The 26,006-nt window shown below is 42.9% G+C and overlaps 1 protein-coding gene across 1 annotated transcript; it reads right to left on the bottom strand.

Moving 5' to 3' along the window:
• Positions 1-21,639: 21,639 nt before the first annotated feature.
• Positions 21,640-24,135, bottom strand: LOC138650877 (uncharacterized). Its single transcript, XM_069740729.1, has 2 exons — positions 24,120-24,135; positions 21,640-23,939 (listed from the first exon to the last, which is right to left on the bottom strand). The coding sequence occupies exon 2, from the start codon at positions 23,328-23,330 to the stop codon at positions 22,056-22,058; it is 1,275 nt and encodes a 424-aa protein (XP_069596830.1). The 5' UTR covers positions 23,331-23,939; positions 24,120-24,135; the 3' UTR covers positions 21,640-22,055.
• Between the last annotated feature and the right edge of the window lie 1,871 nt (positions 24,136-26,006).

Raw genomic sequence — 26,006 nt, 5'->3', positions numbered from 1 at the left:
CTCCTTGGTATCTCCAGACTCTGTCACCTGTGCTAAGTTTGAACCTGCTTTCATCTGTGAAGACCACAGGGCACCAGTACCGAATTTGCCAATCCTGGTTCTCTGTGGCAAATGCCAAGCATCCTGCAGGGTGTTAGGCTGTGAGCACAACCCCCATCTGTGAACTTCGGGCCACTCAGACCATCCTCATGGAGTAGTTTTCTAACCATTTGTGCAGTCACATGCACATTTATGGCCTGCTGGAGGTCTTTTTGCAGGACTTTGGCAGTGCTCCTCATGTTCCACCTTGCACAAAGGCGGAGGTAGCAGTCCTGCTGCTGGGTTGTTGCCCTCCTACAGCCCCCTCCACATCTCCTGGTGTACTGGCCTGACTCCTGGTAGCGCCTCCAGCCTCTGGACACTACACTGACAGACACAGCAAACCTTCTTGCCACCGCTCTCATTGATGTGCCATCCTGGATGAGCTGCACTATCTGAGCCACTTGTGTGGGTTGTAGAGTCCGTCTCATGCTACCACGAGCGTGAAAGCGCAACCAACATTCAAAAGTGAAATGTGGTCTGTGGTCCCCACCTGCAGAACCACTCCTTTATTGAGGGTGTCTTGATAATTGCCAATAATTTCCATCTGTTGTCTATTCCATTTGCACAACAGCATGTGAAATTGATTGTCAATCAGTGCTGCTTCCTAAGTGGACAGTTTGATTTCACAGAAGTTTGATTTACCCTGAGTTAGATTCTGTTTAAGCGTTCCCTTCATTTTATTGAGCAGTGAACTTGTGTAATGTCAAAAGCATAATGTATGCCTTTATTAATACCTTAACGACCAGGGGTATTTTTGGTTTTGCATTTTCATTTTTTGCTCCTCTTCTTCCCAAAGCCATAACTTTTTATTTTTTTGGTCAATATGGCCATGTGAGTGCTTCTTTTTTGCAGGACATGATGTACTATTGAAAGATACCATTGGTTTTAACATATTCTGTACTGGAAAACCGGAAAAAAATTCCAAATGCGGTGCAATTGCAAAAAAAAGTGCAATCCTACACTTTGTTTGGCTTTTTTAGTAGGTTCACTAAATGATAAAACTGTGATTCTCCAGGTCATTACGAGTTCTTAGACACCAAACATGTCTAGGTTCTTTTTTTTATCCAAGTGGTGAAAAAAATTCTGAACTGTTAGAAAAAAAAAAAAAATGGTGCCATTTTACGATAGTCGTAGCATCTCCATTTTTCGTCATCTGGGGTTGGGTGAGGGCTTATTTTTTGCGCGCTGAGCTGACATTTTTAATTATGCCATTTTGGTGCAGATATACTCTTTTGATCGTTATTGCATTTTAATGCCATGTCGCAGCGACCCAAAAAATATAATTCTGTAGTTTTTACTTTTTCCCCCTCGCTACTCCATTCAGTGATCAGGTTAATAATTGTTATTGATAGATCAGGTGATTCTCAATGCAGCGTTCTCAAATATGTGTATGTTTGATTTTTTTCATGGTTTTATTTTGAATGAGGCAAAAGAGGGGTGTTTTGTACTTTTATTTTTTAATTTGTAATTTTTTTTTCTTACTTTTGGCATGCCTAAATAGTCTCCATGGAAGGCTAGAAGCTGCTAGAATCTGATCGGCTCTGCTACATAAAGGCGATGATCAGATCGCCGTCATGTAGTAGAATTACTCACTTGCTAGGAGCGCCGACCACTGGGTGGCGCTCACATTAAGCCAGCACTGAACCAGAGAGTTCTCCAGGAGACCTCCGGTTGTTATTCCAAACACACCAGTGACCCGCGATCACATGACAGGGATCACCGGTGTGCATATTTCCTGCACGATTTCTGGAAGCGCTGGTTAAATGCCGCTGTCAGTTTGACAGCGTCATTTAACTGGTTAATAGCCGTGGGTGGATCGCGATTCCACCGGCAGCAATTGCGGGTGTACGTCAGCTGTTCAAAACAGCTGACATGTCCAAGGAAAGATGTGAGGTCACCGCTGGAGCCCACATGTAGGGGAGGGAGTGCGACATCGGTGTAAATGTTGGAAAGGGGTTAATATATAATACGAGCAGAAAAATTTCATATAAACACATTCATTGGAAAGCAGAACGTTCATATGCACCCTTACGAAATGGTTAAACCCATGAACCCATAGATGCAGAAAAAACATGCTTAATATGAAGACAGTAAAAGGCTAAAGAACCCCATTCACAACACCACGTCAGTATTTAAGGGACAACAGTTGGTACAAAATGCAAAAAAGCAGATGTAAAATTCCTATTTAGAGCCATTTTTGCCAGTAGAAAATTTGTGGAGGAGCAGACCCCATGCGTATCACTAGCTACATCTGTGACTTCTTCAGGGGGTAATGTCCTGCACAGTGGTCCTTATCAGTGGTAACGCTACCGCCAGTAAGACAGTGAGAGCACTGCAGGGTCAAACTGTCAGATATCAGCATGACCCCGCAGGTGTGACCGTCACCTGTGATAATGTTACCGCTGGTACTGTCAGTGAGAGCATTGCAGGATCATGCTGTCAGATGTCAACGTGACCCCACAGTTGTGACTGACCCGCAGGCATGTGCCTCAAAAAAACCTCACCTAACACCAAATCCCCGATGACCTCTTTTCCTAGAAATAATGTAAAACAAACCAACATATATTCACCTGTCCACCGTAGTCCAAGTAATCCAAGTGTCACACCAAGATCTCATGTGTAGAACAGTCACATCGAAGATATGACGGCTGTAACTGTCCGCCAGCGATACACTGCGGTAGCGCTTAACTCCTGTCGGAGTATCACTGAGCTGCCATGAGTTCACCAGCGTTCATCAGCTCCGGTGCTCTCACTTACGGCACTGCTGCATGAGAACTTTCCCATGCAGCAGTGGTGCCATAAGGGAGATCACCGAGGCTGATCAGCTGATGAACTCTGGGTGAACTCAAGGCAGCTCAGTGATACACTGACAGGAAGTAATCGCTCCTGCAGTGTATCACCCGCTGTCTTTGAGAGCAGTCACACCACTGATGTGACTGCTCTCGAAGTGATCAAGATCATCATGGGTCATTATGGATTATCTTCTCGGTGGATGGGTGAGAAATATTGTGGTTTCTTTTATTTTTCTTGCAGGAGATGTTGGCATCAGTGGATTAGACGTTCGGTAAATACAGTTAGGGCCAGAAATATTTGGACAGTGACACAATTTTCGCGAGTTGGGCTCTGCATGCCACCACATTGGATTTGAAATGAAACCTCTACAACAGAATTCAAGTGCAGATTGTAACGTTTAATTTGAAGGGTTGAACAAAAATATCTGATAGAAAATGTAGGAATTGTACACATTTCTTTACAAACACTCCACATTTTAGGAGGTCAAAAGTAATTGGACAAATAAACATAACCCAAACAAAATATTTTTATTTTCAATATTTTGTTGCAAATCCTTTGGAGGCAATCACTGCCTTAAGTCTGGAACCCATGGACATCACCAAACGCTGGGTTTCCTCCTTCTTAATGCTTTGCCAGGCCTTTACAGCCGTAGCCTTCAGGTCTTGCTTGTTTGTGGGTCTTTCCGTCTTAAGTCTGGATTTGAGCAAGTGAAATGCATGCTCAATTGGGTTTAGATCTGGAGATTGACTTGGCCATTGCAGAATGTTCCACTTTTTGGCACTCATGAACTCCTGGGTAGCTTTGGCTGTATGCTTGGGGTCATTGTCCATCTGTACTATGAAGCGCCGTCCAATCAACTTTGCAGCATTTGGCTGAATCTGGGCTGAAAGTATATCCCGGTACACTTCAGAATTCATCCGGCTACTCTTGTCGGCTCTTATGTCATCAATAAACACAAGTGACCCAGTGCCATTGAAAGCCATGCATGCCCATGCCATCACGTTGCCTCCACCATGTTTTACAGAGGATGTGGTGTGCCTTGGATCATGTGCCGTTCCCTTTCTTCTCCAAACTTTTTTCTTCCCATCATTCTGGTACAGGTTGATCTTTGTCTCATCTGTCCATAGAATACTTTTCCAGAACTGAGCTGGCTTCTTGAGGTGTTTTTCTACAAATTTAACTCTGGCCTGTCTATTTTTGGTATTGATGAATGGTTTGCATCTAGATGTGAACCCTTTGTATTTACTGTCATGGAGTCTTCTCTTTACTGTTGACTTAGAGACAGATACACCTACTTCACTGAGAGTGTTCTGGACTTCAGTTGATGTTGTGAACGGGTTCTTCTTCACCAAATTAAGTATGCGGCGATCATCCACCATTGTTGTCATCCGTGGACGCCCAGGTCTTTTTGAGTTCCCAAGCTCACCAGTCAATTCCTTTTTTCTCAGAATGTACCCAACTGTTGATTTTGCTACTCCAAGCATGTCTGCTATCTCTCTGATGGATTTTTTCTTTTTTTTCAGCCTCAGGATGTTCTGCGTCACCTCAATTGAGAGTTCCTTTGACCGCATGTTGTCTGCTCACAGCAACAGCTTCCAAATGCAAAACCACACACCTGGAATCCACCCCTGACCTTTTAACTACTTCATTGATTACAGGTTAACGAGGGAGACGCCTTCAGAGTTAATTGCAGCCCTTAGAGTCCATTGTCCAATTACTTTTGGTCCCTTGAAAAAGAGGACGCTATGCATTACAGAGCTATGATTCCTAAACCCTTTCTCCGATTTGGATGTGGAAACTATCATATTGCAGCTGGGAGTGTGCACTTTCAGCCCATATCTAATATATGATTGCCTAGAATACTACTTCCTGCAATTTGTGCCAACTTCCGTGGCTTTGTCCGGAGCTAATGTCCGGAGCTAATGTCCGGAGCTAATGTCCGGAGCTAAGTGACGTCAACAGTGTCCAGTGTCTGATTGGTTGCCGCCTGTTGCGAGCGACCAATCAGAAACGTGCCGTACTGTGACACACTCCGCCCGCCATTTTGGTGTGATTTTTGAATTTTTACCTCACAGCAAGTTTCTACTGCGTGGAGGCGGGCCCAGTGACATTGCTCTTCAAGCTCCTGCCGAATTTCGTCAAAAAATGATAATACCATTTACCAAAACTATATATATTTAGTTGTGAAGTGGTTCAGTGACATTTTCACACCAATTTTGAACTTTTGTTTGGTGTTTTCTCCATATACTGCCTATTATTTTTGTTCTTTCTTACTATTATTTATTAATTGTATTATTCTTACATTTGAATAAATAAAGTATATATGGATTCTAGACTCCCGATTCTTTAGAATCGGGCTGCCATCTAGTTATATATATATAATTGTATTTCTGAACATGTTTTTGTAAACAGCTAAAATAACAAAACTTGTGTCACTGTCCAAATATTTCTGGCCCTAACTGTATGGTTCAATTAAGATTATTAAAAGGAGTCTCATTATTTCAAATAAAGCACTTTATTCTGGGTGTCTGTTTTTATACAATATCAATATATCAATATCAGATAGATGAAGCTGCAACCCATAATGAGGTCCTGGTTATGGGGGACTTTAACTACCCGGATATTAACTGGGAAACAGAAACCTGTGAAACCCATAAAGGCAACAGGTTTCTGCTAATAACCAAGAAAAATTATCTTTCACAATTGGTGCAGAATCCAACCAGAGGAGCAGCACTTTTAGACCTAATACTATCTAATAGACCTGACAGAATAACAAATCTGCAGGTGGTTGGGCATCTAGGAAATAGCGACCACAATATTGTGCAGTTTCACCTGTCTTTCACTAGGGGGACTTGTCAGGGAGTCACAAAAACACTGAACTTTAGGAAGGCAAAGTTTGAACAGCTTAGAGATGCCCTTAATCTGGTAGACTGGGACAATATCCTCAGAAATGAGAATACAGATAATAAATGGGAAATGTTTAAGAACATCCTAAATAGGCAGTGTAAGCGGTTTATACCTTGTGGGAATAAAAGGACTAGAAATAGGAAAAACCCAATGTGGCTAAACAAAGAAGTAAGACAGGCAATTAACAGTAAAAAGAAAGCATTTGCACTACTAAAGCAGGATGGCACCATTGAAGCTCTAAAAAACTATAGGGAGAAAAATACTTTATCTAAAAAACTAATTAAAGCTGCCAAAAAGGAAACAGAGAAGCACATTGCTAAGGAGAGTAAAACTAATCCCAAACTGTTCTTCAACTATATCAATAGTAAAAGAATAAAAACTGAAAATGTAGGCCCCTTAAAAAATAGTGAGGAAAGAATGGTTGTAGATGACGAGGAAAAAGCTAACATATTAAACACCTTCTTCTCCACGGTATTCACGGTGGAAAATGAAATGCTAGGTGAAATCCCAAGAAACAATGAAAACCCTATATTAAGGGTCACCAATCTAACCCAAGAAGAGGTGCGAAACCGGCTAAATAAGATTAAAATAGATAAATCTCCGGGTCCGGATGGCATACACCCACGAGTACTAAGAGAACTAAGTAATGTAATAGATAAACCATTATTTCTTATTTTTAGTGACTCTATAGCGACAGGGTCTGTTCCGCAGGACTGGCGCATAGCAAATGTGGTGCCAATATTCAAAAAGGGCTCTAAAAGTGAACCTGGAAATTATAGGCCAGTAAGTCTAACCTCTATTGTTGGTAAAATATTTGAAGGGTTTCTGAGGGATGTTATTCTGGATTATCTCAATGAGAATAACTGTTTAACTCCATATCAGCATGGGTTTATGAGAAATCGCTCCTGTCAAACCAATCTAATCAGTTTTTATGAAGAGGTAAGCTATAGACTGGACCACGGTGAGTCATTGGACGTGGTATATCTCGATTTTTCCAAAGCGTTTGATACCGTGCCGCACAAGAGGTTGGTACACAAAATGAGAATGCTTGGTCTGGGGGAAAATGTGTGTAAATGGGTTAGTAACTGGCTTAGTGATAGAAAGCAGAGGGTGGTTATAAATGGTATAGTCTCTAACTGGGTCGCTGTGACCAGTGGGGACCGCAGGGGTCAGTATTGGGACCTGTTCTCTTCAACATATTCATTAATGATCTGGTAGAAGGTTTACACAGTAAAATATCGATATTTGCAGATGATACAAAACTATGTAAAGCAGTTAATACAAGAGAAGATAGTATTCTGCTACAGATGGATCTGGATAAGTTGGAAACTTGGGCTGAAAGGTGGCAGATGAGGTTTAACAATGATAAATGTAAGGTTATACACATGGGAAGAGGGAATCAATATCACCATTACACACTGAACGGGAAACCACTGGGTAAATCTGACAGGGAGAAGGACTTGGGGATCCTAGTTAATGATAAACTTACCTGGAGCAGCCAGTGCCAGGCAGCAGCTGCCAAGGCAAACAGGATCATGGGGTGCATTAAAAGAGGTCTGGATACACATGATGAGAGCATTATACTGCCTCTGTACAAATCCCTAGTTAGACCGCACATGGAGTACTGTGTCCAGTTTTGGGCACCGGTGCTCAGGAAGGATATAATGGAACTAGAGAGAGTACAAAGGAGGGCAACAAAATTAATAAAGGGGATGGGAGAACTACAATACCCAGATAGATTAGCGAAATTAGGATTATTTAGTCTAGAAAAAAGACGACTGAGGGGCGATCTAATAACCATGTATAAGTATATAAGGGGACAATACAAATATCTCGCTGAGGATCTGTTTATACCAAGGAAGGTGACGGGCACAAGGGGGCATTCTTTGCGTCTGGAGGAGAGAAGGTTTTTCCACCAACATAGAAGAGGATTCTTTACTGTTAGGGCAGTGAGAATCTGGAATTGCTTGCCTGAGGAGGTGGTGATGGCGAACTCAGTCGAGGGGTTCAAGAGAGGCCTGGATGTCCTCCTGGAGCAGAACAATATTGTATCATACAATTATTAGGTTCTGTAGAAGGACGTAGATCTGGGTATTTATTATGATGGAATATAGGCTGAACTGGATGGACAAATGTCTTTTTTCGGCCTTACTAACTGTTACTATGTTACTATGTAATATAGGGTTAGTAATGGATAGGTGTCCTATAGACGCCTGTCTATTACTAACCTGTGGGCTTGATGTCACCTGACAATACAAAGGTTTCAACACCACAAATATGAACCCCACTTGCCACCGCTACAGGGCAAGTGGGAGGCACCAGATTTGGTGCATCTTATAGATCCACCTTTTCTCGGATGGCTGAGAGCTCATTTTTTTGTCTGGGAGGGGCCAATTTCCAGGCCCCTTCCCAGGTTATTAAATCAGCCCGCTGCTGTCTGCCTAATCTTTGCTAGTTAGATTTTATTAGGTGGACCCTATGTCAATTTTTTTCTAAGGTCCCCCTGTAAACTAGCCAATAAAGTCTAAGTAAACCACTGTGAGCTGATATTAATAACCTAGGAACCTTTATGGCTATTGTCTCCTTTCCAGAATATTAACTTCAGCCTTCAGCTGTCCCTCTGCTGGTTATTAAAATTATGCCGGAACCCACACAATTTTCTCTTCATTTTTTTCCTTAAAATTAACAGTTGCTGTCTGGTTACAGCCTGTGTTCGTTCTGTTAACAGTCCTACATAGGCTGATGACAATGTGTGTGTTTGGGTTTACTTATCAGCTTAGTAAGAGGGTGTCAGGCTAAAGGTACCTTCACACTGAGCGACTTTAGAACGATAACGATAGCGATCCGTGACGTTGCAGCGTCCTGGATAGCGATATCGTTGTGTTTGACACGCAGCAGCGATCTGGATCCTGCGGTGACATCGCTGGTCGGAGCAGAAAGGCCAGAACTTTATTTCGTCACTGGATCACCCGCTAACATTGCTGAATCGGCGTGTGTGACGCCGATCCAGCGATGTCTGCACTGGTAACCAGGGTAAACATTGGGTTACTAAGCGCAGTGCCTAGTAACCCGATGGTTACCATTGTAAATGTAAAACAAAACACTACATACTTACATTCCGGTGTCTGTCGCATCCCTCGCAGTCAGCTTCCCGCACTGACTGAGCACCGGCTGTAAAGTACAGCGGTGACGTCACCGCTGTGCTCTGCTTTACGGCCGGCGCTCACAGTCAGTGCGGGAAGCTGACAGAGGGATGCGACAGACACCGGAAGGTAAGTATGTAGTTTTTTTTTTTTTTTTTTTTTTTAAGGTAACCAGGGTAAATATCGGTTTACTAGGCGTGGCCCTGCACTTAGTAACCCGATGTTTACCCTGGTTACCCGGGGACCTCGGCATCGTCGGTCGCTGGAGAGCGGTCTGTGTGACAGCTCTCCAGCGACCACACAGCGACCCTGCAGTGATCGGCATCGTTGTCTATATCGCTGCAGTGTCGCTTAATGTGACGGTACCTTAACTCCTTTTCATTACTAAGCTAGGTAATTGACGCTTAGCTCTAAGTGTCAATGACAGATGCTGACCCATAGCCCTACTACTGCATCAGCATGTACAAAGTAGTGTTGAACCCAAAAATTACATCATAAATCTTTTTAAAATATCTTTATTAAAAAAGGTAAAAAAAAAGCATTCATTCCTGAACAAAAACCACCTACAAAAACGCACGGTTTATCTCTAGCGTTTTTTCCTGCCAAAAGATGCAGAAACCTTGCAGAAATTTCTTTAAGCAAATACTCAACGTGCGCACATAGCCTTACACAAAAACAATGTGGGAGTCTTGCATTTTTGGAGATGTTCCCAGGTACACTATATATAATTATCATAATAATCAGAGTTCAAGATTCATCTCCAGATCTTTATTACAATAAAAAAACACTAAAAAAATTAAAAATAAGAATAAGGATAATTTTCTCTATACAATTTGCAGTCCCTATATTCTGTAGCCATCAGCATCTACATCCAATGCAGTGGGTCGTTGGTGGGGTTGTTAAAATAATAGAGGTATCCATAGCGAAGACCAGGTCCTAAAACAGTAGTAGAGACCTGAAAATACCAGAACAGAGAAGATAAATTTAAGAAAATGTAATTATCCTCTGCTCAAGTGTCAAAGTCATTATCCCAAACTCCAAGTGTCAGTCTTATTGTCCTATACCATCCCAAACTTCAGTTTCAGTTTTATTGTTTTATACCCCAAATGTCAGTCAATATTAAGGATTTCTTACCTAATCTGGTCCTGCATTAGTCTGCATTTGCTCCACTGGAGGATGGGGAGCTTCATCAATACCACTATCCCCATTTTCACTGATTGCTGGAGATGATGGTGATAAGCTCCTTGTGTCTTCCATGTCTTCAGGAACCTGTATAGTGCAGTCAATCATACGGGAAGAGGAAGGTTCTTGTAGATCCTCTTCTGTTCTTCTAGAAACATCTTCACCTTGAGGGGATCTCAGATCGAAGTTTGCCACAGTGTAGGGGGAATTCTCTTCCCCCAACCTATCCAAAGATTAATCAGTAAGAAATTATTATCAGTCATGGGAATAATTGGCACCAAATCTACTGAATATTACATACAGAGCGACTATACACTTGCAAGATACTTCAAAGGGATCAATCCACAATTCCTTGGGCAGGGCAAAGTCTTGAAATCTTATACGAGTAAGAGCACAAGCCTCTAGAATGCTGTCATCTCTTTATTGACCGTTTACTCTGATACACCTAAAAGACAAAAATGAGACATTAGTTGAGATGCCATCAGGATTTGGGGGAGAAAACCCAAGACATGGACCCTCTGTCGCGGCTTCAGAGCCTCCGAGGACGAGGGGAACAGATGAAGCCACCCCCTGTACAGGAAGTGTTTGGAACACGCCCAAGGAGGATGGAACTGTAACTGCCGGAGCCAAAAGAAGTGACTAAGGGCTAGGCCAAAGGAGAAGAGAGGATGAGGTAAAGACAGGGCCACCGAGGTGGCAGAGACAGCAGAGACACAGGGCAGATAGGAACGGCAGAGACAAGACTGGCTGGAATGGCAGAGACACAGGCCTGGCAGGGACGGCTGTGAAACAGGACTGGAAGGAACGGCAGAGAACACAGGGCAGGCAGGAATGGCAAAGAACACAGGGCTGTCAGGAATGTCAGTGACATTCCAAAAGAAAGAACCTGGCACTCAACTTAATGCTTGTGAGATTTTAATCATAGTAGCCAACTACTACGATTAAAATCTCACAAGCATTAAGTTGAGTGCCAGGTTCTTTCTTTTAGTGTCACATGGTGTGGGAACCTACCTGGGCACCACTAGTAGTAGTGCACACGGCTTTATCTTTGAAGTGACACATTCCAGGCAGGAATGGTAGTGACACAAGCCAGGCAGGAATGGCAGAGACACAGGGCTGGCAGGAATGGTAGGAAACATGGAGCTGAAAAGAATGGCAGAGACAATAAGAATGGAACAAGGCAGAGTCACAGCGAAGGAAACAGACAGGGAGCCAGAGAACCTAAAGAAGCGCCAGCAAGAAAGCCAGCGACACCAATCGATAAAAAGGCGTCTTACCTGAGTAGACGCAGTGAAGAAATTCCCGATGGGCGCTGCCAATTTGGGGGTGGAGCCACCGGGTCACAAACTTTCAGAAGCCCCAGCGGTGAAAACAGCACATCTGCGCATGTGCGGACCGCTGAAGCGACGAACGCCAGTGAACCTGGACGGAGGAGAGCGAGGAGCAGCGTCGGGATCGTGGCGGCCGGAGAGGTAAGTATTAGGCGGCCTGACAGTACCCCTCTTACGCCCCTTCCCTTTAATACTGGAAAGGAACCTCCTTAAGATAAGAGGAGCATTGATATTCTCGGGGGGTTCCCAAGATCTCTCCTCAGGACCAAAACCTTTCCAATCAATTAAATAAAATGTCCTTGCCCCAACAGATTTTCGGGCGAGAAAATCCTTATCTTCTAAAAAACCATCAGAAGTACTGGGTTGGGGAAAGTGAGACGGAGCAGAATGAAAATGATTAAAAATTGCAGGTTTGAGGAGTGACACATGAAAGCATTGGGAATGTGCAACAAAGCAGGTAACTTCAACTTGCAGGCTACATCATTGATACGGCTAGAAATCTTAAAGGGACCGATGTAACGTGGACCTAACTTTTGAAAGGGAATCTTCAGCCTGATTTAGCGTGAGGATAGCCAGACTTTATTGCCAGGAGGATACGGAGGAGCATCTAAACGCTTCTTGTCAGTGTACTTTTTCATTCTGCTACTAGCCTTCTCAAGCTCCCCTTTAGTCTCCTGCCAAATTTTAGAAAATTCCAAGGATAAGGAATCCGCCGCTGGTACACCCGAGGTGGGGGACTACAGGGAGAGGAATGCTGGGATGTTGCCCAAAAACTACGAAAAAAAGGAGGAGATTTAGACAAGGATTCACTAGAGTGATTATTGTAGGTGAATTCTGCCCATGGAAGAAGAGAAACCAAGTCATTTTAGTGAGCATTGGTGAAATGCCGAAGGTAACACATGAGAACTTCATTTACACGCTCCACTTGACCGTTGGACTGAGGATGATATGCGGAGGAGAAATCCAGCGATACATTCATTAATCCACAAAGGGCTCTCCAGAAAAGTAAACTGGACTCCTCGGTCGGACACAATATGCTGAGGAAATCCGTGATGTCAAAAGACTTTATGTAAAAAGATCTTTACCAAGTCAGGAACGGAAGGCAAACCAGGCAAGGAGATGAAGTGGGCCATCTTGGAAAATCTATCCACAACCACCAAAATAACGGTGCAATTTGAGGAGCGCGGTAAATCAGTGACAAAGTTCATTGCAATATGACTCCAAGAAACAGAAGGCACAGGAAGTGGATGCAGGAATACCGAAGGTAACTGCTGAGGAACTTTGTTTCTGGCACAAGAAGAACAGGAAGCGATAAAATCCAGGACATCTTGGCGAAGTGATGGCCACCAATAATGGCGAGAAATCTGGGAAAGGGTCTTCATACCCCCAACTTGTCCATCAAACCGGGAGGAACGCAAGACTTTCATCTTGTCATGATTTGACACGAAGGTCTTTCCCGGAGGAGGAGTGATCACGTTCAAGGGAGTTACGGAAATGATCTTAGCAGGATCAGCAATATGCTCAGGTCTCTCCTCTTCATCCAGTGGTTGAAGAGACCTAGATAAAAACATCAAGGCCGATGCTCTATTACCAGGTCAAAAATGCAGCTCGAAGTCAAAACGTCCAAAGAACAAGGACCATCTGGCTTGCCGAGGATTCAGCCTTTGGGCGGACTGAACGTAGGCCAGATTTTTGTGATCCGTAAAAATGATGAAAGGATGAACAGCCCCTTCAAGAAGGTACCGCCATTCCTCCAAGGCCAATTTATTGGCCAACAGTTCCTTGTCTCTAATGGAATAATTACGTTCAGAAGGAGAGGATGCTTTAGAGAAAAAAACCACAGGAGACTAAACGACCAGAGTTAGACCTCTGTAAAAGAACGGCTCCAGCTCCAATATAGGATGCATCTACTTCAAGAATAAATGGTCTATTGGTTTCCGGTCGATGAAGCACTGGAGCTGTAGCAAATTCTTGTTTCAAGGTCTGGAAGGCAACCTCAGCCTCCGGATGCCAGTGATTAGGGTCGACCCCCTTAAGAACAAGAGCTGAAATTGGTCTAGTCAAAGAGGAAAAATGAGGGATAAATTGCCTATAATAATTGGCAAAGCCAAGAAATTGCTGGATAGCCTTCACTCCTAGAGGACATGGCCAATTTAAAATGGCAGACACCTCAGGATTCATCTTCAGGCCATCCTTAGAGACAACATAACCCAGGAAGGGTACAGAAAACTGTTCAAAGACACATTTCTCAATCTTTGAGAAGAGAGGATTCTCTCTTAAACGTAGTAAGACTCGACGAACGTCTCGTGGGTGAGTAGATAAATCTGGAGAGAAGACGAGGATGTGACAAGGCAGGCAGGAACGGCAGAAACACAAGGCAGGCAGGAACGGCAGAGAACATGGAGCTGGAAAGAATGGCAGAGACAATAAGACTGAAACAAGGCAGAGTCACAGCGAAGAAAACAGAGACAGGGAGCCAGAGAACCTAAAGAAGCGCCAGCAAGTAAGCCAGCGACACCAATAGATACAAAGGCGTCTTACCTGAATAGACGCAGGGAACAAATACCCGATGGGCGCTGTCATATTTGGGTGGAGCCACCGTGTCACAAACTCCCAGAAGCCCCAGCGGTGAAAGCAGCGCATCTGCCCATGTGCAGCCTGCTGAAGAGACGAGCGCCAGTGAACCCGGACGAAGGAGAGCCAGGAGCAGCGTTGAAATCGCGCCGGCCGGAGAGGTAAGCATTAGGCGGCGTGACAGATGCCATTTGTACAACATCAGAAACGTCTCGAGCGTCGGCAAGACCAATATGGAAATTATCTAGAAATACCAATGGACATAATTGGTGATGACACCAATTACTTACCTGTAGGCTTGACCTTTGAGAGGGTTCTCTGGATACCAATTTTTGCCAAATTTTCCCCAAATATGTCAATTATGGTGGAATCCAATTTTTGGATTCTGTTGGCCACAGTTTTGACATACTCCATTCCGGCCAATAGTTTCTGCCTAATCGCAACGGGGATAACATTCACTGCAGCCATTTTATCTGAGAAGAAAAAAAAACAGAAATATTTCCTTTATAGACATGATGTGTAAAATGCACCATTTTTTTCAACACTCCTGATCGATAGAAGTATTAGAGGTAGAACTGCAGCCATAATACATTTAAAAGGGCAAGTACAACAACAATAGCAGAAGATTACAAAACACCCTCCAACCACCTTATTGATGCGGAGATCTAATAGCTGAAGTTGGCCATTTTAATTTTATTGTGTATCCGTGACAGTAGTAAATTTGGTGATTTCATTGGTGAAACCATAGTAGCCAAGTGTCCACATAAAATGAAGAGGGGAAGCAGACGGAGTGCCAATGCAGCCATGAGGGTCTCCAGTAGCCCCTCTACCTGCAGTCTCCACTGAAATTCAGCCACAATCTTTATTACATAAGACATTTTAGCAATATAAAACAATACAATTGCTTTGCAGTATATTGAATAAGTGTTCAAACAATAACATTACAGTTTTAATAAAATATACAATTTTGTTTCATAACAAGAAATGTTTTAAACAATGTAGAAAAGTAAAAAAATAAAAAACAACATAGCAGCACTCCCTTTACCTATTCACAAAGACATTGAAAAAAAAAATTGGTATGTCCATGTACACAAAAGTCTGATTCTGCAAAGTGTAACATTATTTAACCCATAAGGTAAATGGACTCTTCTTGTTGTAATGTTAATTTTTTTAATTTCAAGCACTAACTAAAACAAACCTTTTCTCTTGGTGATGTCCAGAAACCAGTCCGGTTTTGTTGCCCTGGCTTGGGCTAAAGTTCCCTCTATTATTATTTAATTGATATTATAGAATTATTCATGAGACAACAGACTCCATAGATGTCCCAACTATCTTGAGCCTTGTTAACCCATTATGTGGAATCTGTAGCCAGAGAATCTTCCACCACTGCCAACAAATCCACATAAAAAGAGCAGAGCATAAACATGGGAACTACCCAACACACCGGGCACTTTGTATGTAAATGACAGGGAGCTTTCACCTGAAAAACCATCATATGAAAGTGCGATAGATACAAAGATCTGTGCATTAAGGAAATGCAGGAGAAGTTGTGGAAGTGAAGATGCAAAGATCTGCAAAGTGAGAGTATACAAGGAAGGAGTGTGACCGTCTAGGTATAAAGATGTGCTGGATATGTATGTAGGATATATACAAGAAAATGATAAAAATAAAAAAAACAAACACAAGATTATGGAATATACCAACAAGAAACATACAAATTTGTACATAGAATATATACTGTCCAACAGCAAAACCCATTAAGGTCCCCATTCTGAAATGGATCACCAACCAGGTCACACATCTAGAGAGCAGTTACCGCCCCTGGAAATTACAGGGATACTTTGCTCCTACTAAAGCCACTCATTATACCTGGATTAAGCGACCTTAGACTAAGACCCGGGAGGGTCGAAACGTCCGATTGTTGTGTCGCATCTACACATTGTACCAAGTCACCTTGGTTTTGATCCGATGTATATGACTGATTCTAATTTCTACGTGTATTTGAATAAATTAGCATTTCAAAATCTATAGTTTCTGTATGAGATATTCCACTTAGGGAGTGCGGTAGATTTATCATATTCTCTTGGGGAGATATTCACTAATACAAAAAGTAAAGTAGTCACCCGTCTGAGCTGAGCTTGTCCAGTAAATGCCAAAAAAAAAAATCCCCTATTAACTAATTACTAAATATTGAGACAATTATGCTTCGCTGAAAATAAATGAATGCACATAGTGCCCAAGACTGTATGAGAGAAGAACCCTGGACCAAGTTGTCCTCAATTCAGAGGGATGGTGAGATGTCAAACCATGGCAGCGATGATTGTAGCACTAAAGAAAACAATATTAATCCTGTGATCTGGTGTCCACAAAAAAAAAAAAAAAAATGGTGAAAGGTTAGTAAACCAAATAAACAGCCATACGTAAAGGTAAGCTTCATCAGGGATCAGTAGTGACTAGTGAGGAGCAAGTGTGCTTACGCGGGTTTCTCCGAGCATGCTCTGGTGGTCTCCGAGGATTTTGGCGTGCTTGGAGATTTAGTTTATGCATAATTTGCAGCTTCTAGACAACCTGAACACATGCAGGGATTACCTATTTGTTAGGCAATCCCAACATGTATTCAAGCTGTCTAGCAGCCACAAATCATGCAGCTGCGGTCCGCAAACTTTCAGAGCACGCCGAAATACAGGAGACCACCTGAGCATGCTCGGAGTAACCCGAGTAACGAGTATACACTCTCATCACTAGAAGTGACTACATGTAGATGCTCCACACATAAATCCCCTATTAACGCTAAATATTAAGGCAAATAATTACATTTCGCTGAAAATAAATGAATGCACGTAACGATGACCAAGACTATCGTAAATGATGCGAGATATAAATGAGAAGAAGCCTCAACCACGTTGTCCTCAGTCCAGAGGGATGGTCAGATGTCAAACCATGGCAGCGATGAAACAATATTACACCTGTGGCCTGACATCCACGAAAAAAAAATGGTGTAAGGTTAATAAACCAAATAAACAGCCATACATAAAGGTAAGAGAGGAAACGCTTCATCAGTGATCGGTGGTGATTCTACACATAGATGTTCCAGACAAATACCTCATATGATCGCCAGGGTGCAGACAGCTGAACGGTCACATTATCAAGTCCTGTTCAACAGGCACGCACATGAACCGACACCCTTTATATCTTCAGAAAGGTGAAGATTAGGCTTGGAACACAAGCTGGATATGTTCAGGTCATTAACGATCTTAAAAAATTAACCCCTTAGTCTACGTTCACACTGAGTACGTGGTCAGAATTTTACATCAGTATTTGTAACCACAACCAGGAGTGGTTGAAAAATGCAAAAATAGTGACGTGTTTAAAAAAAATATATAAAAAAAAAAAAAATTCCAAATCACTCTCCTATTCCAACAATAAAAATAAGAAATAAAAATAAAAATACATCACTGGACTGGACGCATCCAGAAAAGTGCGATCTATCAAAATAAAATAATAATAATTAACCAGATTGGTAAACTCTATAAACAAAACAAAAATCAAAACTCCAAAATGGAGGGTTTTTTGCTCTCTGAAAAACCACAAAAAAAAGCTGTAAGAAGCGATCAAAAAGTTAATTCCAAAATGGTATAAAAAACGATATCTCGCAGCACAAAAAATAAGCCATTACCCAACTGGATTGACTAAAAATCAAATTGTTATGATTCGAGAAACGGCAACAATATATATATGTTTTTTTTTAAAATTAAGATTTTTTTTCACCACTAAAATTTAATAAATATTGGACAAGTTTGCTATTGATAAAATCGTACTGGTGAGGAGAATCATAGTACTGAGTCATTTTTATCACACAATGCAGGCTATAAAAGCGATTCCCAAAAACAATATCACGCTCAGAAATGCCCGATCTATCAAAATATAAAAATAATTAATTGGTAAACGTAAGGAGAAAAAAAAAAATCAGAATGACAAAATTATGTTTTTTTGGTTGACACAACATCACAGTAACATGCAATAACAGACAATGAAAGCATCATATCCACCGAAAATTGGTGGCAATAAAAACATCAGCTTGACGCACAAAAATAACGCCTCACCAAGCCCCCGAGCCAATTTATGTATTTGTCACAAATTTGGGATTTTTTTCACAATTTACATAAATAACCTATACATGTTTAGTATCTACGAACTCGTATTGAATTGGAGAATCAGCACGGCGGGTCAGTTTAAGCATTTAGCGAACGTGATAAAATTCTAATGAAACGTGCGTTGGGGCAGTGGGGATACTACCACAAACAGCGCTTCACACATGTAAGTATTATCAGTCCCCAGGGTAACCCCTTCATGATGAGGCCAATTTCCATTTTTGCATTTTTGTTTTGTCCTAACCTTTTTCCTAGAGCCATAACTTATTGTTCTCTCCACATAGACATATGAAGACTTGTTTTTTGAGGAGCGAGTTATACCAAACATACAATTTTTTCTTTACTATTTTATGACATTTATTTATAACATTGCAGGTAATTATGACGTTTTGATCGCTTGTTACAACATTTTTTGTGGAACTGTAATATAGAAAAAAACAATTTAGGTGTTCTTGTTTTCTTTTGCTTATGGTGAAAACTGATTGGGTTAATTGTTTTTATATTTTAACCCCTTTCCGACATCGAGAATAGTACTATGCCTTTGATGTGGGCTCTAGCGGTGAGCCCACATCTTTTCCTGGCACATGTCAGCTGTTTTAAACAGCTGACATGTGCCCAAAACAGTCGTGGGTGGTATCGCGATCCACGCTCGGCTATTAACTCGTTAAATGCCACTGTCAGTCTGACAGCGGCATTTAACATTTTCTTCTGGCAATCATGCCAGAAATCCGCCCATTGATGACCCCCGTCACATGATCGCGGGTCACCAATTGTTTGGCATGACAACCAGAGGTCTCCTGCAGACCTCTATGGTTGTCACTGCCGGATTGCTATAAGAGCCGCCAGTGGTCGGCGCTCATAACAAGTGAGCATTTCTGCTGCACACAGGTGATCTGATAATCGCCTGTATATAGCAGAGCTGATAGGGTGATGGCAGCTTCTAGTCTCCTATGGAGACTATTGAAGTATGCAAAGAGTGAAAAGTTTTTAAAAATATAAAAATGTTGCCCTATTCAAAACAAAACAATAAAAAAACCAAACATACATATTTGGTATCGACGCATTCAGAATTGCCCGATTTATCAATAAAAAAAAAATTAGCACGATTGGTAAACGGCGTAGCGATAAAAAAGTCAAAATACTAAAATTACTTTTTTTTGGTCGTTGTGACATTGCATTGAAATGCAGTAAAGGGCGATCGAAAGATCGTATCTGCACCAAAATGGTTTTATTAAAAACGTCAGCTTGGCATGCAAAACATAAGACCTCACCCAACCCCAGATCATGCAAAATTGTAGACGCTAGTATCTTCAAATAGCGCAATTTTTTTTTTTTTTTTTTTGAGAAAGTTTGAAATTTTTTTTTTTTTTTCACCATTTACACAAAAAAGAATCTAGACATGTTTGGTGTCTATGAACTCGTAATGACCTGGGGAATCATAATGGCAGGTCAGTTTTGGCTGTAAGTGAACAAACAGAAAAATCAAAATCGAAAACCACTGTGAGATTGCACTTTTTTTTGCAACTTCACCACACTTGGAACAACTTGTCCTGCAAAAAACAAGCCCTCACGTGGCCATTTTGAAAAAAAAAATTATGGCTCTGGGAAGAAGGGGACCAAAAAAATAAAACTGCAAAACCAAAAATACCTTTGGTAATTAAGGGGTTAAAGCATCAGACTTTTGTGAATGTAGTAATACTATATACACTGCTCAAAAAAATAAAGGGATCACTTAAACAACAGAATATAACTCCAAGTAATTCAAACTTCTGTGAGATCAAACTGTCCACTTAGGAAGCAACACTGATTGACAATCAATTTCACATACTGTTGTGCAAATGGAATAGACAACAGATGGAAATTATTGGCAATTATCAAGACCCCCTCAATAAAGGACCGGTTCTGCAGGTGGGGACCATAGACCACATCTCAATACCAATGCTTTCTGGCTGATGTTTTGGTCACTCTTGAATGTTGGTTGAGCTTTCACACTCGTGGTAGCATGAGACGGACTCTACAAATCACACAAGTGGCTCAGTTATTGCAGCTCATTCAGGATGGCACATCAGTGCGAGCTGTGGCAAGAAGGTGTTTGCTGTGTCTGTCAGTGTAATGTCGAGAGGCTGGAGGTGCTACCAAGAGACAAGCCAGTACACCGGGAGACGTGGAGGGGGCCGTAGGAGGGCAACAACCCAGCAGCAGGACCGCTACCTCAGCCTTTGTGCAAACAGCAACAGATGGAGCACTGCCAGAGCCCTGCAAAATTACCTCCAGCAGGCCACAAATGTGCATGTGTCTGCACAAATGGTTAAAAACCGATTCCATGAGGATGGTCTGAGTGCCCGACGTCCAAAGATGGAGGTTCTGCTCACAGCCCAACACTGTGCAGGACGCTTGGCATTTGCCGCAGAACACCAGGATTGGCAAATTCACCACTGGCGCCCTGTGCTCTTCACAGATGAAAGCAGGTTCACATTGAGCACATGTGACAGATGTGACAGTCTGGAGATGCCGAGGAGAGCGATCTGCTTCCTGCAACATCCTTCAGCATGACCGGTTTGACAGTGGGTCAGTAATGTTGTGGGGTGGCATTTCTTTAGAGGGCCGCACAGCCCTCCATGTGCTCACCAGAGGTAGCCTGACTGCCAATAAATCCCGAGATGAGATCTTCAGACCCCTTGTGAGACCATATGCTGGTGCGGTTGGCCCTGGGTTCCTCCTAATGCAGGACAATGCCAGACCTCATGTGGCTGCAGTGTGTCAGCAGTTCCTGCAAGATGAAGGCATTGAAGGTATAGACTTGCCCGCCCATTCTCCAGACCTGAATCCGATTGAACACATCTGGGACATCATGTCTCGCACCATCCAGCAATGTCACGTTGCCCCACAGACTGTCCAGGAGTTGGTGGATGCTTTAGTCCAGGTCTGGGAGGAGATCCCTCAGGAGACCATCCGCCGACACATCAGGAGCATGCCCAGGCGTTGTAGGGAGGCCATACAGGCACATGGAGGCCACACACACTACTGAGCATCACTTTCTTGTCTTGAGGCATTTCCACTGAAGTTGGATCAGCCTGTAACTTCATTTCCACCATGATTTTGAGCATCATTTTAACTCCAGACCTCCGTGGGATATTAGTTGTGATTTATTTTGATGATTTTTAGATTTTATTGTTCTCAACACATTCCACTATGTAATGAATAGAGATTTACAACTGGAATATTTCTTTCAGTGATATCTAGGATGTGGGATTTTAGTGTTCGCTTTATTTTTTTTGAGCAGTGTATATATTTATTTAATACCATAAATGGCGGGAAAGGAGGGTGATTTGAACTTTTAGATTTTTATTTTTTTCATATTTTGTAAAACATTTTCTTTTCCTTTTCACTGTTGGTGAACATGAAAAAAGCCCTCATAAATAACTATTAATAATCCATTAAAATAGGGATATACCCAGAGACACAAACATTAATGAAAAGCATTAAGCTACTTACTGGTAGCGGCATTTTTCGGAGGCCCATGACAGCACTACGAGAGAGGGGATCCGCCCTTCAGGAACAGGAAACCTACAGATACAAAAGGGCGGTACCTCTCCCCATGCATCAGTTGTATATTAGAGCCTGAGAGGACTACCGCGGTTAGTAGCACACAAACATACATTATATACAGTTTATGTCCAAAAATAATCAATCATAATGAACTATATACCACACGTGAGATCTATCTATCTCATTATATACATTATGGGAAGTGCAACCCCCACGTGAAATAGGGAGGGAATTAAGGGTGCTGTCATGGGCCTCCGAAAAATGCCGCTACCAGTAAGTAGCTTAATGCTTTATTCGGACTCCCATGACAGCACTACGAGAGAATTACAGAGATGTAAACTACCTTAGGGAGGGACTATAGCCTGTAGCACCCTTAACCCGAAGGTGAGATCAGAAGAGAACCCCAAGTCCAACCTATAGTGCTTGAAAAAGGTGGAAGGGGATGACCACGTAGCTGCCTTACATATCTGGTCGATGGAAACTCCAGATCTCTCAGCCCAGGATGCAGCCATGGCCCGAGTGGAATGTGCCCTCAGATTCTGCGGAGCTGGACCTCCACCTGCAGTATAAGCCAGAGAGATAGCCTCCCTAATCCACTTCGCTAGCGTGTACTTCGACACTCTAAGACCTTTCCTGGGACCTTGGAAAGATAGAAACAACGCCTCCTCTCTCTTCCAAGCATCAGTGACTGATATATATTCTAAGAGACATCTCCTAACATCTAACGTATGGAGTAACTCCTCTTTGGAATTAGAAGGATTAGGGAGAAATGATGGTAGAACTATCTCCTGAGATCTATGAAATTCTGAGGCCACTTTTGGTAAGTAAGCTGGATCTGGTCTGAGGACTACTCTGTCCTGTAGAAACTCTGTATAGGGGGACAGCCTAGAAAGAGCCTGTATGTCTCCTACCCTACGAGCAGATGTAATTGCCACCAAAAATGCTGTTTTGAGGGATAGTAATTTAAGTGAGGCTGAATGTAAAGGCTCAAACGGTTCTTTAGTCAAGGCTGAGAGGACTAGGTTAAGATCCCAAGGCATTGACCTATTCCTGTGTATAGGTCTGGATCTACTAGCTGCTTTGATGAACCTTGATACCCAATAATTACCAGCAATGTTGCAAGAAAATAAGGCCCCTAGGGCTGAGACTTGTACTTTTAGCGTACTCGTGGATAGATTTAGCTCTAGCCCTCTCTGCAGGAATTCTAGAATCTGGTTAATTGGTAAACCCTCTTCGATATTAAAATTTGAAGAGGCCAGAAACTTCCTCCAAGTTCTAGAGTAGATCTTAGTTGTTATGAGTTTTCTACTCTTCATAAGGGTATCAATGAGATTTGGAGAAAATCCTCTGTTTTTTAACAGTGACCTTTCAAAGACCAAGCCGTCAAATGTAGACCCTTCACTTGTGGATGGTTGATCGGACCTTGATGAAGTAGGTCCGGGATGTCTGGCAGTACCCAGGGGTCTTCCACCGACATGGTCCTGAGCCAGGAGAACCAAGCCCTTCGGGGCCAGAACGGAGCGATCAGTATGATTCTCGCTTGATCCTCCCTTATCTTTCTGACCACCAGAGGCAACAGGTTTAGCGGGGGAAACGCATAAGCCAACCGGAAATCCCATCTGATCAGGAAGGCATCCACTACCAGCGGATATTCCCTGGGATTCAAGGAACAGAATTTTTTCGTTTTTCTGTTGTCCTTGTTGGCAAATAGGTCCACCTCTGGATGACCCCACCTGCGGACAATCTGGTTGAAGATTTTTGTGTTCAGAGACCACTCTCCTTGTCTTAAGGTGTTTCGACTTAGAAAGTCCGCCTTTATATTTTCCTTCCCTTTTATATGTACTGCGGATAAAGATAGAAAATGGTTTTCCGCTATCTGGAGCAGGCGGTCCGCTATTTCCATCAGGGACTCGGAGCGTGTTCCACCTTGGTGATTCACGTAGGCCACTGCCACCTGATTGTCGGAGAGGATTTTGACATGGTGACCCTGTAGATACACGAGGAGTTCCTTAATTGATAATTCAATCGCCAACAACTCCTTTTGATTAGAAGAGGCTGATGTTTGGGGGTCCCATAGACCCTGGACTACCACGTCACCCATGTGTGCCCCCCACCCTGTGGGGCTGGCGTCCGTCGTAACTACCCGAGTCACTTGAGTCACCCAGGGAACTCCTGCTGACAGATTGTCTTCCCTTAGCCACCATCTAAGAGATGTCAGAACCTCTGGACTCAATGTCATCTGACCCTGCAAGGAACCCTGTAAGACTGTCATAATTCAGTACGTCAAACTGTAAAGGTCTGGAGTGGAACTGGGCCCAACGGACGGCGGGAATACAGGAAGTTAGGGAACCTAACAAGGACATAGCATGTCTAAGAGTCATGGTTGGTTCTTTAATTGCTTTTAATACCTGTTGTTGGATATGGCGCAGTTTATCAGTTGGAAGACAGCATTGTTGAGACTCGGAATCTAACAGCAGACCTAGGAATCTCTGGTTTTTTTAGGGGTTGTAATCGGGATTTTTCATAATTCACGATCCAGCCCAGATTCTCTAGCTTAGATATAGCTGTTTTTACCTGAGCAAGGCAATGGTCTGCTGAGTTCCCAACTATCAGGAAATCATCCAGATAAGGGATTATGAGGATATCAGATTCACGTAAATGCGCCATGACCTCCGCAACTACTTTAGTGAATACTCGGGGAGACGTTGAGAGGCCGAAGGGAAGGGCTCTAAATTGAAAATGTCGAACAATACCCCCCATAGACACCGCCACACGTAGAAACCTCTGAAAGTTTTCATGGATAGGAACATGATAATACGCATCTTTTAAGTCCACAACTACCATGAAGCAGTGTTTGAACAACATTTTAATTGCAGAGCTGATTGACTCCATTTTAAATGTGGCTTTAACCAGGTATTCATTCAGGGATTTAAGGTTAATAATAGTCCTAAATGATCTGTCTGGTTTCTGGATCAGAAAAAGGGGAGAGTAGAATCCACTCCCTCTTTCTGACTCTGGAACTTCAATCAGCACGTTTTTGAGGCATAAACTCACAACTTCCGCCTCCAAAGCCGTCTGTTCAATAGTGGAGGAACGTAAGGGGGTTAACATAAATTTATCCCGAGGCCAGTGAATAAATTCTAATTTCAGACCTTCTGAAATAATACCTCGGACCCAGTCACTATTTGAGATGTTAGACCATGCGGAAGAGAAGGCTGACAATCTCCCTCCCACAGGGATCGCTAGTCATTGGTCCGGTTTCTTACGTTCTTTTGAGGAACGGCGGAACATGTAACCCGTACCTCTCCTGCGTCTATCCTCCCATCTAAAATTCTCTCTAGCGGGTGAGGATGCGCGCTTCCTTCCGCGACCAAATCTCCTCCTGTTGAATGGACGCCGATAAGAAGATGATGACAAACTCGGGAATTTTTTCTTGTCATCTCCAGCCTTTTCAAGCAGGTCATCCAAGGTTGGTCCGAAGAGGTATTCCCCTTTGCATGGGATAGCGCATAATTTGGACCTTGATTGAATGTCACCCGACCAACATTTCAACCACAGGGCTCTACGAGCCGCGTTGGAGAGTCCTGCTGCTCTGGCCGCCATCCTGACCGAATCGACCGACGCGTCCGACAGGAAAGCCGCAGCATCTTGAATCACCGGAAGCGCACTTAGAATGGAACTTCTGGAAGCACCTTCCTTAAGCTGGGATTCCAACTGTTCCAGCCAGACCATTAGGGATCTGGCTGTACAAGTCGCAGCCACCGCTGGCCTCAACGATCCGGCTGCCATCTCCCAGGTACCTTTAAGGAAGGTATCCGCCTTCCTGTCAAGGGGGTCTTTAAGGGATCCCATATCTTCGAAAGGTAATGCGGCCTTTTTTGATGCCTTTGCTACCGCAGCATCTAATTTAGGGGCCTTGTCCCAGGAATCCACAGTCGTATCCTCAAAGGGATATCTGCGTTTTAAGGCTGGTGGTAATGAGCCTTTCTTCTCCGGTTTCTTCCATTCCCGGAGAATCAGGTCTTGAATTTTATCATTCACTGGGAAGGACCTACGCTTCTTGTGTTCCAAACCACTGAACATTAGTTGATGACGGGAAAGCGGAGTCTTAGGTTCTTCTAGGCCCATCGTACCTCTGACCGACTTAACTAATTTATCTACCCGGTCCAGAGGCAGACAGAATCGGCCAGATTCCTCTTCTGATGACGAGGAAGAGAGATTTGAGCCATAGGAACCTTCATCCTTATCTTCCTCTGATGAATCAGAGATCACCGAGGTTCTCTGTTTTGAACTCC

The sequence above is a fragment of the Ranitomeya imitator genome, chromosome 10 (genome assembly GCF_032444005.1).
Source record: "Ranitomeya imitator isolate aRanImi1 chromosome 10, aRanImi1.pri, whole genome shotgun sequence".
Lineage (NCBI taxonomy): Eukaryota > Metazoa > Chordata > Amphibia > Anura > Dendrobatidae > Ranitomeya > Ranitomeya imitator.
This window is presented reverse-complemented; position numbering and strand designations above follow the sequence as displayed.

Bases quoted from the DNA above. Each gene is read 5' to 3' on its own strand.
- LOC138650877 (XM_069740729.1), bottom strand. From the start codon at position 23,330: ATGGGATTTCCGGTTGGCTTATGCGTTTCCCCCGCTAAACCTGTTGCC.